Source organism: Sciurus vulgaris (assembly GCF_902686455.1).
Source record: "Sciurus vulgaris genome assembly, chromosome: 8".
Taxonomy (NCBI): domain Eukaryota; kingdom Metazoa; phylum Chordata; class Mammalia; order Rodentia; family Sciuridae; genus Sciurus; species Sciurus vulgaris.
In genome coordinates, this window is record NC_136468.1 from 69247486 (window position 1) to 69260639 (window position 13154).

At 34.7% G+C, this 13154-nt stretch overlaps 1 protein-coding gene across 1 annotated transcript in view; it reads left to right on the top strand.

The window, feature by feature from the left end:
• The window catches only part of PRKAR2B (protein kinase cAMP-dependent type II regulatory subunit beta), a 101754-nt gene extending 89551 nt beyond the window's left edge, over positions 1-12203 (top strand). Inside the window, exons 9-11 of the mRNA XM_079150032.1 lie at positions 7911-7976; positions 8102-8240; positions 10227-12203. Of these exons, the coding sequence (XP_079006158.1) occupies positions 7911-7976; positions 8102-8240; positions 10227-10360 (339 nt within the window). The 3' untranslated portion in view covers positions 10361-12203. The remainder of the gene's footprint in view (positions 1-7910; positions 7977-8101; positions 8241-10226) is intronic.
• The last annotated feature ends 951 nt before the right edge of the window (positions 12204-13154 follow it).

Below are 13154 nucleotides of genomic sequence, written 5' to 3' on the forward strand. Positions count from 1 at the left end.
CTTGTTTTGTCCCAGATTACAGTGGAAATGCTTTCAGTTTTTTCCCATCTACTATGAGGTTGACTTTGGGTTTTTCATATATAGCCTTTATGATATTGAAGTAAGTTCCTTTCGTTGCTGCTTTATTCAGTATTTTTAAGGCTTTCTCTACAACTATTAAGATTACTAAGTGATTTATACCCTTAATTCTGTTAATGTGATGAATTATATGTATTGCTTTGCGTATATTAAACCATCCTTGCATCTCTAGAATAAAACCAACCTGGTCATGCTGTACCGTTTTCCTAATGTGTTTTGAACACAATTTGCTAATATTATATTAATTTTTTTGTGTCTAAGTTCATCAGGAATATTGGTCTTAGTTTTCTTTTCCTAATGTGTCCTTATCTGGTTTTGATGTGAGTGTTATACTGGCTTCATAGAATGAATTTGGAAGTGTTCCATCCCCTTGTGTTTAATAGAATAATTTGAGGAGTATTGGCATTAGTTCTTTAAAGGTTTGGAAGAATCAGCTGAGAATCCATCTGGTCCTGGGCTTTTCTTTGTTTGAAGTCCTTTGGGGCACTCAACCACTGAGCCACATCCTCAGCTCTTTTTCATATTTTATTTAGAGACAGGGTCTTGTTAAGTTGATTAGGGCCTCACTAAATTGCTGGGGCTGGCTTTGAACTCATGATCCTCCTGCCTTAGCCTCCCAAGCCTCTGGGATTACAGGCATGCACCACCACCCCTGACCTACAGTCTTTTTATTACTGCTTGTATCTCATTACAAGTTATTGGTCTTTTTAGGTTTTCTGTGTCCTCTTGATTCAGTTTTGGCATATTGTGTTGTCTAGAAATATGTCCATTTCTTCTACATTTCCCAATTTATTGGAATATAAGTCTTCAAAATAGTCCCTAATAGTCTGCTGGATTTCTGAGATGTCTGTGGTGATTTCTCCTTTGTCATCTTTAATTTTATTAATTTGATTTTTTTTTTTTTTTTTTTTTTTTTTTTGAACCAAGAGCTTATCAATCTTGTTTATCTTTTCAAAGAACCAACTCTTGGACTGGGATTGTAGCTCAGTGGTAGAGTAGCTTGTTTAGGATATGTGAGGCAATGAGTTCAATTCTCAGCACCACATAAAAGTAAATAAATAAATAAAGGTATTGTGTATATCTATAACTGAAAGACATAACCTGTTCTAAAAAAGAAAAAAAAAAAAAAAAGATTACTTTAAAAAAAAAAAACTCTTTGTTTGCTGATCCTTTGTATTAGTTTTTATTCTCAAGTTCATTGATTTTGGCTCTGGTCTTATTTCCTTCTACTGGTTTTTAAATTGGCTTGTTCTTTTTCAAGGGTCTTCAGATGCATCATTAGGTTGTTTATTTGGGATCTTTCTGTTTTTGTTTTTTATGTAGGCACTCATAGCTATAAACTTTCCTCTTAGAATTATCCTCATAGTGTCCCAGAGGTTCTAGTCCATTGTATTACTATGTTGTATCTCCTTTGAGTCTAAGAATTTTTAAATTTCTCCTATCACCCATTCATCATTCAAGAGTATTGTTCAGTCTCCACATGTAGTTCCTGTAGGGTTTGATCATGTTCATTTCTAATTTAATTCCATTATGATTCAATAAGATGCAAAGAATTATATCAAGCTGAGTTGCTTTGTGGCCTAAAATATGGTCTGTTTTGGAGAAGATTCCCTGAACTGCTGAGCAAAAAGTGTATTCAACTGTTGTTGGATGAAATAGTTATAGATGTTCATTAGACTTACAATAGTTTTCTTGTCCAAAGAATCTTTACTGAGTTTATGTCTGGATGACCAATCTAATGTGAGAGGTGTGTTGAAAGTTGAAATCATTCAGAATTATTTTACTGGGGTCTATTTGGGGCTTCAATTTGAGTAGTGTCTTTTTTATGTAAATAATTGTACCCAAGTTTGGGGTATAAATATTTATTTGTTATGTCTTATTGTTGGATTGTTCCCTTTACTAATATGAAGTGACCTTCTTTGTCTCTTCTGATTAATTTTGGTGTGAAATCTGCTTTGTCTGATATAAGAGTAGCTACTCCTGCTTATTTTGGGGTTCCATTTGCATGGTTTATCAGTTTCCATACATGTACTTTCAGCCTGTGGCTGTCTTTACCTGTTTCTTGCAAACAGTATATAGTTGGGTCTTTTAAATCCATTTTGTCTTTCAGTTGGAGAGTTGAGACCATTTACAGTCAGTTATTATAGAGAGATGTTTATTAATTCCTGCCATTTTGATATATTGGTAATCTTTAGTTTGGTCCTGTTTCTCATTTGCTTAACTATTCTTCAAATGAGATTCTTTTTTTTTTTTTCTTTGTGAGCTCTGAGGGTTTTTATTTCTTCTGTGTGTGGTATTTCTCTAAGTAAGTTCTGTAATGCCTGTTTAGTAGTCATGAATTCTTTTAGTTTCTGCTTATCTTGGAAGGTTTTTATTTCATCTTCAGTTTTGAATGATAAATTGGCTGGATATAGCAGTCTTGGTTGACAGTTATTTTCTTTCAGGACTTGGAACACATCATTCTAAGTCCTCCTGGCTTATAGAGTTTGTGCTGAGAAATTAGAAGTTATTCTAATTGGTTTGCCTTTAATGTGACCTGATATTTTTCTCTTGAGGCTTTTAAAATTCTGTACTTGTTCTGTATGTTGAGCATTTTATATGAAGTGTTATGGAGAGGCTCTTTTTTGAACTTGTCTACTTAGGGTTCTGAATGCTTCTCCTGTATCCATCTCATTCTGAAGGTTTGGAAATTTTTCTCTTATTTCCCTGAAAAGTTTATCCATTCCATTAGGTCACATTTCACATTTCTCCTCAATTCCAATGATTATTAAATTTGGCCTCTTCATGTTGCCCTAGAGTTTTTGTATACTGAACATGCTTATTTTTTTTTTTTTCTTTAATACTGTCTGAATGGTTAAGGCTGGCCACTTTGTCTTCCAACTCTGAGATTCTGCAACATGGTCTATTCTATTAGACAGAATTTCAGCTGAAACTTTTATATATATTAATTGTAGGTGAATGCCATACCTTTATTTTATTTTTATGTGTTGCTAAGAATCGAACCCAGGGCCTCACCATGCATGCTAGGTGAGTGCTCTACCACTGAGCCACAACCCTTGCCCTCAACTGAACCTTTTATTTGATTTATTGTGTCTTTTGTTTCCAAGATTTCTGTTTGGTTCTTTTTCTACATTTCTCTCTATTGAATTTCTTGTTTATATTCTGTACTGACTTCCTTAATTAATTCAGTTTTTTTTGTATTCTTTTGGAATTCATTGATCATTTTTGTAATGATCCTTTTGAATTCCTTATCTGATATTTCCTTCACTTCAATATTTACTTGATGGTGAATTATGAACTTTAGGAGGTACTATTAATTTACTTTTTCATATTTCTTATATTCATGTGTTATGTATCTTTTGGAAGGGATTTCTCTTCCACTGTTATGTGTAGACCTTTGTAGGGCACAAGTCTTCACCTGCCAAAGTGTCCTAGAGTGATCTGGAGTGAGACCCCTCCTCATAGGTGTGGTGTCCACACCTTTGTGTTATTTCTTTCCCTTTTTGCTACAGCAGTGGATGTCCATAGCTTTTCTCCTTGGGGCCTGATTGTCAGTCTGGGTTTTTGTCTCTTTTATTCTTTGTGTTAAAGTATAGCTGAAGATCTAGTGTCATTACTTTGTGTGTGGAGCAAGGTGTGATGTCTCTTGGTTGAATTTAGTTCAGCAGCAGAGTTTCTGTCCTATGAACTTGTAGTGTCTCTGTAGGTTCCCAGCACCTCACAGCATTGGAGGAATTCAAATAATAGCAGCAACCAATGCAAAGACTATATAGCATTAAACTAAATACTTGGTTCCTACTATAACAACTACAATATTAATTGCCACAGAAAACAGAATGTTAGGGTCAGCAATTGCAAACAGCAAAAATAGTAAGTAACCATGAACTATATCTGGCATTAAAGCAAACAACAGGTGTCAACTGTGTCATACACAGCAGTAATAACTGAAATAGCATTAATTGTTGGGGCAGGAGTTATACAAAAAAAATTAGTGCTTAGAGATGGAAAAAGTATAGTTAATTTAGAGAAAAGAAGATGTGATAGGAAGGTAGGAAAGAGTTCATAATTTCAAAAAGTGAACAGAATGAATCAATCAACATTACTGTATGTAAATTTATGATTACACAAATGGTATGCCTTTACGCCATGTACAGAGAAACAACATGTATCCCATTTGTTTACATTAAAAAAAAATAATAAAAAAAAGTGAACAGAAAATGCATGTAGTATGCAATTGTAAGGAAGGAGATAAAATAGAAATAACAAAGTAAAAGGAGAATGAAAAAGAACAATAATAGCATTTGGCTGTTAGCAAAAGAAGAGAGAAACAAGAGAAATAGTCAAATGAAGAACAATACAAAACATAGCCAAAATATACTTATCAAAAACTCTAACCCTCAAAAGACAAGGTAAGGAAAAATAACTACATTTAAAATATGCTAAAAATGAGCATAAACAAATATGCATATGTGTCCATGAACCAATCAGCACAGCAAACACACAAAACAAAAACAAAAAACAAAACAAAAATATTGTCAGTGAAAACTCAATTGTTTCCACTGAGGTGGCCAAAATAGTCAATAAGAACAGAGGGACACTGTCTTTGTCTGTGTCTTTCTTTCTGGGCTACGTTCTATGAGTGAGAGCAAGGGCTGGGGGTTGTTAACCCTTTCTTTTTGTGTTGCTCACCAAGCTGCCACTTGGATTGACTTAAGAGTGGTCCAAATAATTCTGTTTCTCTTCTCCCTAGTATGAGGTAGAATGGGATGGGAAATACAATCAGCTGACAATTTGTCTGTACAGACCAGACAGATGCACTCCCAGGGTGGGGTCACTGCAGAGTTCTGTGAGTGGAATTTCTGCAGGTGGGGCTTAGTTTAGGTCTAATCAGTACTCAGGGACTTTGTTGGGTGGTGACTAATCTGGAGAGATTAGATCAACATACCCCTAGGGCCTGGCAGTTGCTGATCTTAGCTAGGAGTCTGGATCTAGGAAGCCTTCCAAGGATTCTATTCATGGAGTGGGGGAGCCAGTCCTTTACCCTCTCTGTTGCCCGTGAACCCAGCCTTTCCGGGCTTAGTCTCTGAGTATATTCACACCTGCTTTTTCAGATTCCTGAGCACTTCAGTTGTTCACATGAGCTGTCAAGACTCAAAGGGAGAAGTGAATTGGGCCCCTTTTGCTTTTCCAACTTGAATCCCCCTTGGTAAAATACTGTTTCTGTTTGGCTCCCATTCTATTAGATAAACCCTAGGCTTGTAGCCTAGGTGTTTGCCAGGACAGTATAGCCATCTTTGTCCAGGTCTCCCAGCTCCTCCAGTAGCAGTAGCTTCAGCGTGGCTTCATCAAGATGACACCCACCACAGCTCTTCACAGCCAGTTGGGAAACATGGGATTCTTTTCAAGCACCAGTGTATAGTGCAACCTCTAGATCAGCTAAGGGCTGGCTGCTTTTTTGGTCTCAGGTTTTTCCACACTAAAGCTGTCCATTGTTGTTTCAGTGTTACCCCTCCTTCTGTGCTGAACCAGCACTGATACTGCCAAAGCAGGTTTGGCTCCAATGTAGTCTTTCTTCTTTAAGGTAACCAAATTTCTGAGTCTCCAAGACACTCTGTTCAATATTGTTTTAAAGAAACCCCTCTTTCACTCACCTCACAGAGAAGCAGTACTCCTGCTGCTTGAATTCCAAGCTTCAGAGCAACTAGGAAAGCAGCCTTCCCTTAGCCCGCCATCTTGAATCCCTTAATGAATATGTATTAAACTGTCAAATGGCTTTCTGCAGTTTTATAATATATGACATGAAATTTAACTGCATATAGGGAGTAAGATTTATAAGAGTAAAAGGTGAGCATTCCATGACGTTAGTAAGAACCCAGAAGTCCTTTGGGAGATATTGTAGAGTTTTACACGATCAGTTCATGATGAAACCTCCTACAGCTGCTTCCAGATAGCAGTCACCAAGAAGGGGACACATTGCACCATAAATTTTACTGGTTTCCAAGCACTAAATGTTTAAATAAACACATTCAATAAACTTTAACTCCCAGCACTTTCCTAAGAACCTGGTTGGAATCAGGAGCATTTTATACTTCAGTTAGCTAGGGCTACTAAAAAGCAGGATTTATGAAGGCAGTTTAAGTTCACAGGAAAGGATACAGACAATGCTACCTTATTTCTTAGTTACATTTTTGAAGCATTGAGCAAATGATTTAAGTGGCTTTTTTTGGTTATAACTGCACTATACAGCATTGTGCTCTTTATTTGAATTATTCTCTTCCTTTAAATGTGAAACAGGGTTCCAGGTCTGAAAGACTGAGGAAGAAAATCATTGTTTATAAGGCAAATAAATAAATCAAAATCTGTGTGGGTATGTGCATACAATGCAGATTACACAATTAGGGATTGGGAAGAAGTGGAGACAAATTGGAGAACAAGACTAAGTTTCGGCTATGTAAACTGGTAATTAAAGTATTGGGCATTTCTAAATGCTCATTTTTAATCTTTTAAAAATTTTTGGTGTTGGGAATTGAATTCAGTGCCTCGTGCATGCTAAGCACAACTCTGCCACTGAGCTGCACCCTCAGCCTCTTATATCTTGCTTTTTTAGTTTATTTTGAAATATTCACAAGAAGTTACAAAAATAGTGCTGAGAGGTCTCATGTACTCTTCACCTAGTGTCTCCCAGTGCATCTTGGATCATTCTTGTATAATATCAAAACTAGGAAATTGCCATTGGCACAATCTAGACTTTATTCAGATTTCACCAGTTTCACATATGTTTGAAGCACATTTACACAGCAACTGAGAGACCTGTTATGATTCATAACTCTGAAAAACTAGGGTGTAGCTCAGGTAGAGTGTATGCTTAGCATGTACAAGGTCTTGAATTCAACCCCCAGCACCAAAAAAAAAAAAAAAAAGGAAGAGATATACCATACTTAGGGTTTACTTAACTACTTAAACATTTATAAACATACATGGCTGTACTATATTATAGAAATATAGATTCAACATTTTATGATACAATCTGATACTTTTTGGACTTACACTACAGAGTTTTGAAATACCCGTTTCTCTTGAGTCACTTTGAGAAGCTAAGTAAAAAAGAAAATAAAGTCTGTCATTATCTTCCATAGTGTACTGTTTAACTCAGAAATTGGAAATTAAGACAGAGTAGATTCAGAAACAGAAACGAGAAAAAATGTGTAGTGAGAAACAGCATCACTTTTTAGGATTTTAGTAGTCTTTCAAAACCTCAGTGGATTGTCAGTAGACAGGCATCTCAGCATGGTCCTTAACTGCAGTAGAAATACAAAAGCCATAGGGACTGCTTCCTAACACCCCTGAGTGCTATGAGTACTTTCTGCTTTTTAGGAGTGGAGGGTTATCTTGGGTCAGCCTGCCAACAGTTGTTACTTTAGGAAGACACAGTGCACGTTTTAGCACTTCTCAGGGAGCACAAGGTGCGCTGACATATTCCTGCTGAGTGAGGGGATGCTGCTGGGATATGTAGCAGTGTTGCCATTTCAGACTCTATGCTATTATCCAGCCTGAAATTTGGAGAGATTCTTACCTGTTATTTGCCATCATTTCCTCACTGTTAGCAGAAACGCTGTGGTAGAGAGTATGTTATTTCAAATAGCTTTACAAACAAAACTGTTACTATATAATTATTACTTATAACCTCTTGATTTAGAAAATGAAATAGACTGTTCCTGTGGGGTTTCACTTTTCAGGCAAATATTTCTGCACTGGGGTTGGACTGATTTCAAGCATGTGATTTCAGAATTGTCAAATTTACATTTTCACCTCTTTTTATTTTATTCTGATAGGGAGATTTGGCTGATTCCTTTTTCATTGTAGAATCTGGAGAAGTGAAAATTACTATGAAAAGAAAGGTAAATATTGTTCTAAAAATCCATATACTATTAGCAAGGAATATATTTTCTTTTTGATATTGAGATTAAGTTTAAGTTTTATTTTGATAAGCTGATTAAAGTTAATATTTTTAATTCCTTGTCAGGGTAAATCAGAAGTGGAAGAGAATGGTGCAGTAGAGATCGCTCGATGTTCTCGGGGACAGTACTTTGGAGAGCTTGCCCTGGTAACTAACAAACCTCGAGCGGCTTCTGCACATGCCATTGGGACTGTCAAATGCTTAGGTACGAATCACAATGGTGGGCATTGAAATTAGTCTGCATTTTGTGTTTTCATGTCGTATGAATCACTTGGTTCGGAAATGTTGCGGAGGCCCCACAAAATACAGGAGTTAGGACTGCACTGTAAAATCAATTTGTGAAAGCCATTTTTTTCTCTGAAAATTTTCACATGCAAATATATTTTATTCTTTTGTGTATATATGAAATAACCTTATTTTAATCATTGAAACAAAAATTCCCAAGTGCCAAGTTTTACATCTAACCTGTCAAATAACATATGTTCCTTAAAAGAGAAAGCTGAAACAATGATTTTGTAAAGTTCATTATTAAACTCTGCAAGGCAGGTTGGAATGTCTGTGAAAATATACACTCATCCAAGCTCAGGGATGCCAGAGTTTAGGTTAATCAAAACATAATCAATGTTCTGCTGTTCAGCTGTTTATATTGTTCATCTATCAGATTTCTGATATCAGAGGATTTTTACAGAAATGCCATCCTCTGCTGGAAGACATTTGTATGTCATCTGAGATTTTATATCTGAGAAAACACCATAATAATGGTAAAATACAATTGAGGAAGGAGCAACAAAGATCACTCTTCAGAAAATTGATTCCACAGTAATTAGCCTCTCTGCATTCTTTATCCACTGTTCAATAGGATAAAGTTAGTTTCTGTGTTTTTAAGATTTGTAGGGCTCTTCAGAATTAACTTCTAAGAGAAGGAACTTTTTAAAAGGCTTTAAATAAGTATATTAATCAGGTAATATAGTGGTTGAAAGACAAGTAGATACTGACAGTTTTGCAGAGTAGAGCCATTAGTAAGAATAAAGGTGACATGAGTGAAATTGTTAATTTTTTCTTATATTAAAGAAAATCTGAGAACTGTCAGAAATACGGGGAAAACTAATAATCATAGAATCACCATCACCACTCAGTGATTTCTATTATTATAATTCCTTTTTGTCTTTTTCTATTTGCATGGGATTTCTGTTTTAAAACAATTTTGTAAGCTGCTTTGTTCATCCATTATAACTTGGGAATTTTCTCATTACATCAGATCTTAACATTCAGTTAGGTAAATATATACATGATAAATCATTCAGTCACTCCCTACTGGTAAATATTTTATGGATTTTAGCTCCTGTGTGTGTGTGTGTGTGTGTGTGTGTGTGTGTGTGTAGATGACTTTTCCATATGCAGAAATTTTCCTTAGAAGTGGTTTTCAGAAGTGTTCTTTAAAAATGACTTGATATAGATCATTTATTTTTACCAATTTACACACTGCTAGCATTGCAAGAATGCTCATTCACCCTATTATAAACACTGTCTATTTTGCAAATTTGAAAGGCAAAAGACATTGTAATTTGTATTTCTGTGGTAGAAAGGATACTTTTCATTTGTATATTGTAAATTCAGCTCTAAAGTGCATGAGACAGGCAAGAAAAGTGATATAGGATATATTTAGAGTAGGAGACAAAAGCATCATGTTGGCTGCCATTTTGGATTATACAGACAATGGTATAAGAATAAAAACTTTTATAAAAGATAACATTTGATCTTCACAACATAGCATTGTAAACCCTCAGAACAGACGAGGAAATATTCCCTTGCCACCTTTGAAGGGATTCATATTACTAAGGTAGCAACATCAACATTTATTTTTAAAATTTCTAAGGCCTTGCCATGATACTCTCTCATTCTTTTCCTGGCTTAGACCAGAAACCTCCTACCAACCTAGCATTGCATAGTCTCTGCCAAGGGATCCAACAGTGTAGCCTGAGAGGACCCTGGCTGCTTCCTTTTTGATGTAGAATTTTAATCTTTATGCTTTTCCTTGATTTTATAGTATTGCCTAAAACTTAAGTTCATGTTATTGATTCACAGTTGCAATATGATAATGGAATAGCATCAGGGAATGAATATTATATTGACTTAAATTCTGCAGTTTTGCCAAGAGTGTTATTTTTCATTTATTCTTTCCTTTTCTTAGCCATGGATGTGCAAGCATTTGAAAGGCTTCTGGGACCTTGCATGGAAATTATGAAAAGGAACATTGCCACCTATGAAGAACAATTAGTTGCCCTGTTTGGAACAAACATGGATATTGTTGAACCCACTGCATGAAGCCAAGTATGAAGCAAGAAGACCTATAGTGACAAAATTACACAGTAGTGGTTAGTCCACTGAGAATGTGTTTGTGTAGATGCCAAGCATTTTCTGTGATTTCAGGTTTTTCCTTTTTTTACATTTACAATGTATTGGTAAATAGTAGTGATTTAATAGTCAATAGGCTTTAACATCACTTTCTAATTAGTAGTTCATTAAAACAACATTGATAAAATGACTTTCTACTCCTCAAAATTATTTGACTTAAAGTTTTATTCTAATGATTGTAATATATTGAAAGTATCCATGTTTGAGAAGACAATTAAAAGACACTATCGTAGGCAATGTGTTTGATTTATTCAGCCTGATATCAAGTTAGTGACTCTGCCCATGTAAGAGAGAATCTGGCAATGAATCATGCAACCAGCGTGGCATCACATTCTTTTTATGACTCATTATATAGTAAAATTTTAATCATTTTCACTTTAAAGTTTTTTTGGCTTAAGTTATGTGCTGGCCTTGGCCTATTGGTGAAATGGTATAAAACATCATATGCAATTTTAAAACTTTATATATTTTTGCAATAAAATACATTTTGACTTCTTTGGCATACTGTCAGTAACCTACATATTCCAGTGGTTTTAAGGAATGGCAATTTAGTCATTATGATAATAGGTAAGAGTCTTTTTAAGATGAGTAATATTAATGCATTTTCCCCTCATCAAACATGTATTTTTGTTTCCTTTTTTTCATTTTGCAACTTCCTCTATTCTTTAAGAGTTTGATTTTGATATTTGTCACAAAGCGTTTTTAAAAAAAGCTATTTAAACTTGTTAAATCTTTTATCTTCTGAACGCCGAAGATCTTATACTTAAAAACCTTAGTCCTATACCAAAAAATATGTTGAGATCCTTATTTACATACCACAGTATATTTCTTTATTCTTCACCTGGCCTACACAATATAGTCGTTTGCACTTATCTGCCTCCATGCATTTCTGTTCTTCCTTGTGATGGTTGCCAACACACAATCATATTGATCAATAGCCAGTGAGGTTTGCCTTTTTTTCCCTTAAAACCTCTCTAAGGTAGTAGGTATAAAATTTTATAAGCAAAAACACATACAATAAAAGAAGTTTTTGTCCATACCACATGTAACATTAGGCCTTGCCATTTGTGTTAATGTCTACTTATAAACGTACTAGATTTTCATTGATCATCGATATGCTTATATTCTGCCATATAAGATGGACCTAATTATATTCAACCAAAGCAATATAATCTTACATGATTTTTAGGTTCCATGACCCATGTCTAAAGACATTAATTCTAACCAGTTGTTCACATTTTGGGAAACATATCAAAAGAATATATACCTACATGGGTAAAATTATTGTGGCTATTGTGGTCTTACCAGAGGATGCTTATGATCCTACTTGTATATGAAAACATGGTTAGAATGTTAATTGGATAATGTATATATAAGTTGAAGTATGTAACATAACATCAGCCACATTTTAGAATATTGTTTAACACTTTTGCAAAATCTTGTAGGGAAAGGGAGCTCGCTATATGAAGATGATTTGTTTTCTATTTAAGAATTTATTTTAAAAGCCATGTCTGTTAAACAAGCGAAAAAACAAAAAACAAAATTCCTGTTTCATCATTCTGTATTCTTTATTCACTTTTTCCATTTATCTCTTTTGTTGCATAAGCTGATTGTTAACTATTCATTGAACAGTAAACAAATGCCTGTTTAATAAAGAACTTTGACCAAGGCTATAAATGCCAGTTATGTTATTTTCAGTATTGTTGGTTATATTTAAATTTTCCTTATAATAAAGCACACTTTTATAATAAAATACATGAATTACTGTTTTTAATATTTTACTTAATATGACTTGCAGCATAAATGCAATGAAAAGCATGACAGAGATGTAGCATGTGACTGCGAATAAGCCCCAGGGTATAACTTGGCAAGAAAGTTTGTTTTTTTTTTTAAATGGCAATAGTTTTAAGATTTCATCTATTGGTCCTATGCAAGAGAAATAACTGTGGTTATGTTGCAGATTAATTTGAACTTTCAGAATAACCAAATAGTGCTAGGAATGTAGCTCAGTGGTAGAGTGTTTGCCTAGCATGTGTGAGAACCTTGGGTTCAATCCTCAGTACTGCAAAATACAACAAAACACCTAAAACAAAAACTTTAGTGCTAGAATAACCAAATACATCAGGCTAACTAGAGAATTTATGTGTAAAGTTATCTAATAAAAACAGTTCAAGTTTGACTTGTGGATTTCATTTTTTAATTGCTAGGAATCTTTACTAATTGGGAATTCTTTGCTGAAGTTTCCTTGCAAGGATGGAGCTTCCTGACACATTATGTATGACTAGGGAAGGGGTTAGGAATTTTTCCAGAACAAAGGTGCTTGCCCTTATTTGTTTTTAAGTCAATATAAAGTGTACGTGTTTTTCCTGTGTATTGATATGAATTAAGGCTTAGTACATATATATACTACTTGCAATACAAGTTGGGTGAATATATTTGGGTTACTATTATAACCTGAGCTAGGAGTAAAGTGTTCAAAACTGCTTCTAAAGAAGCAGGGTGTAAAACAAGGACATTCAAAACTAAGATTAAGAGAAGTACTGAGTTCCTTTCCAAAGCATCTTTAAAAATTCTGAAATATTTCCCTTCTCAAGAAATGTTATATTTCTTACAAGAATTGGATGATCTTTGGCATTCTTAATACATAAGCTTAGAGGTATTACATCTGGATTAAGCCAAGTCTTTGTTAAATAGCTGAAGAGGG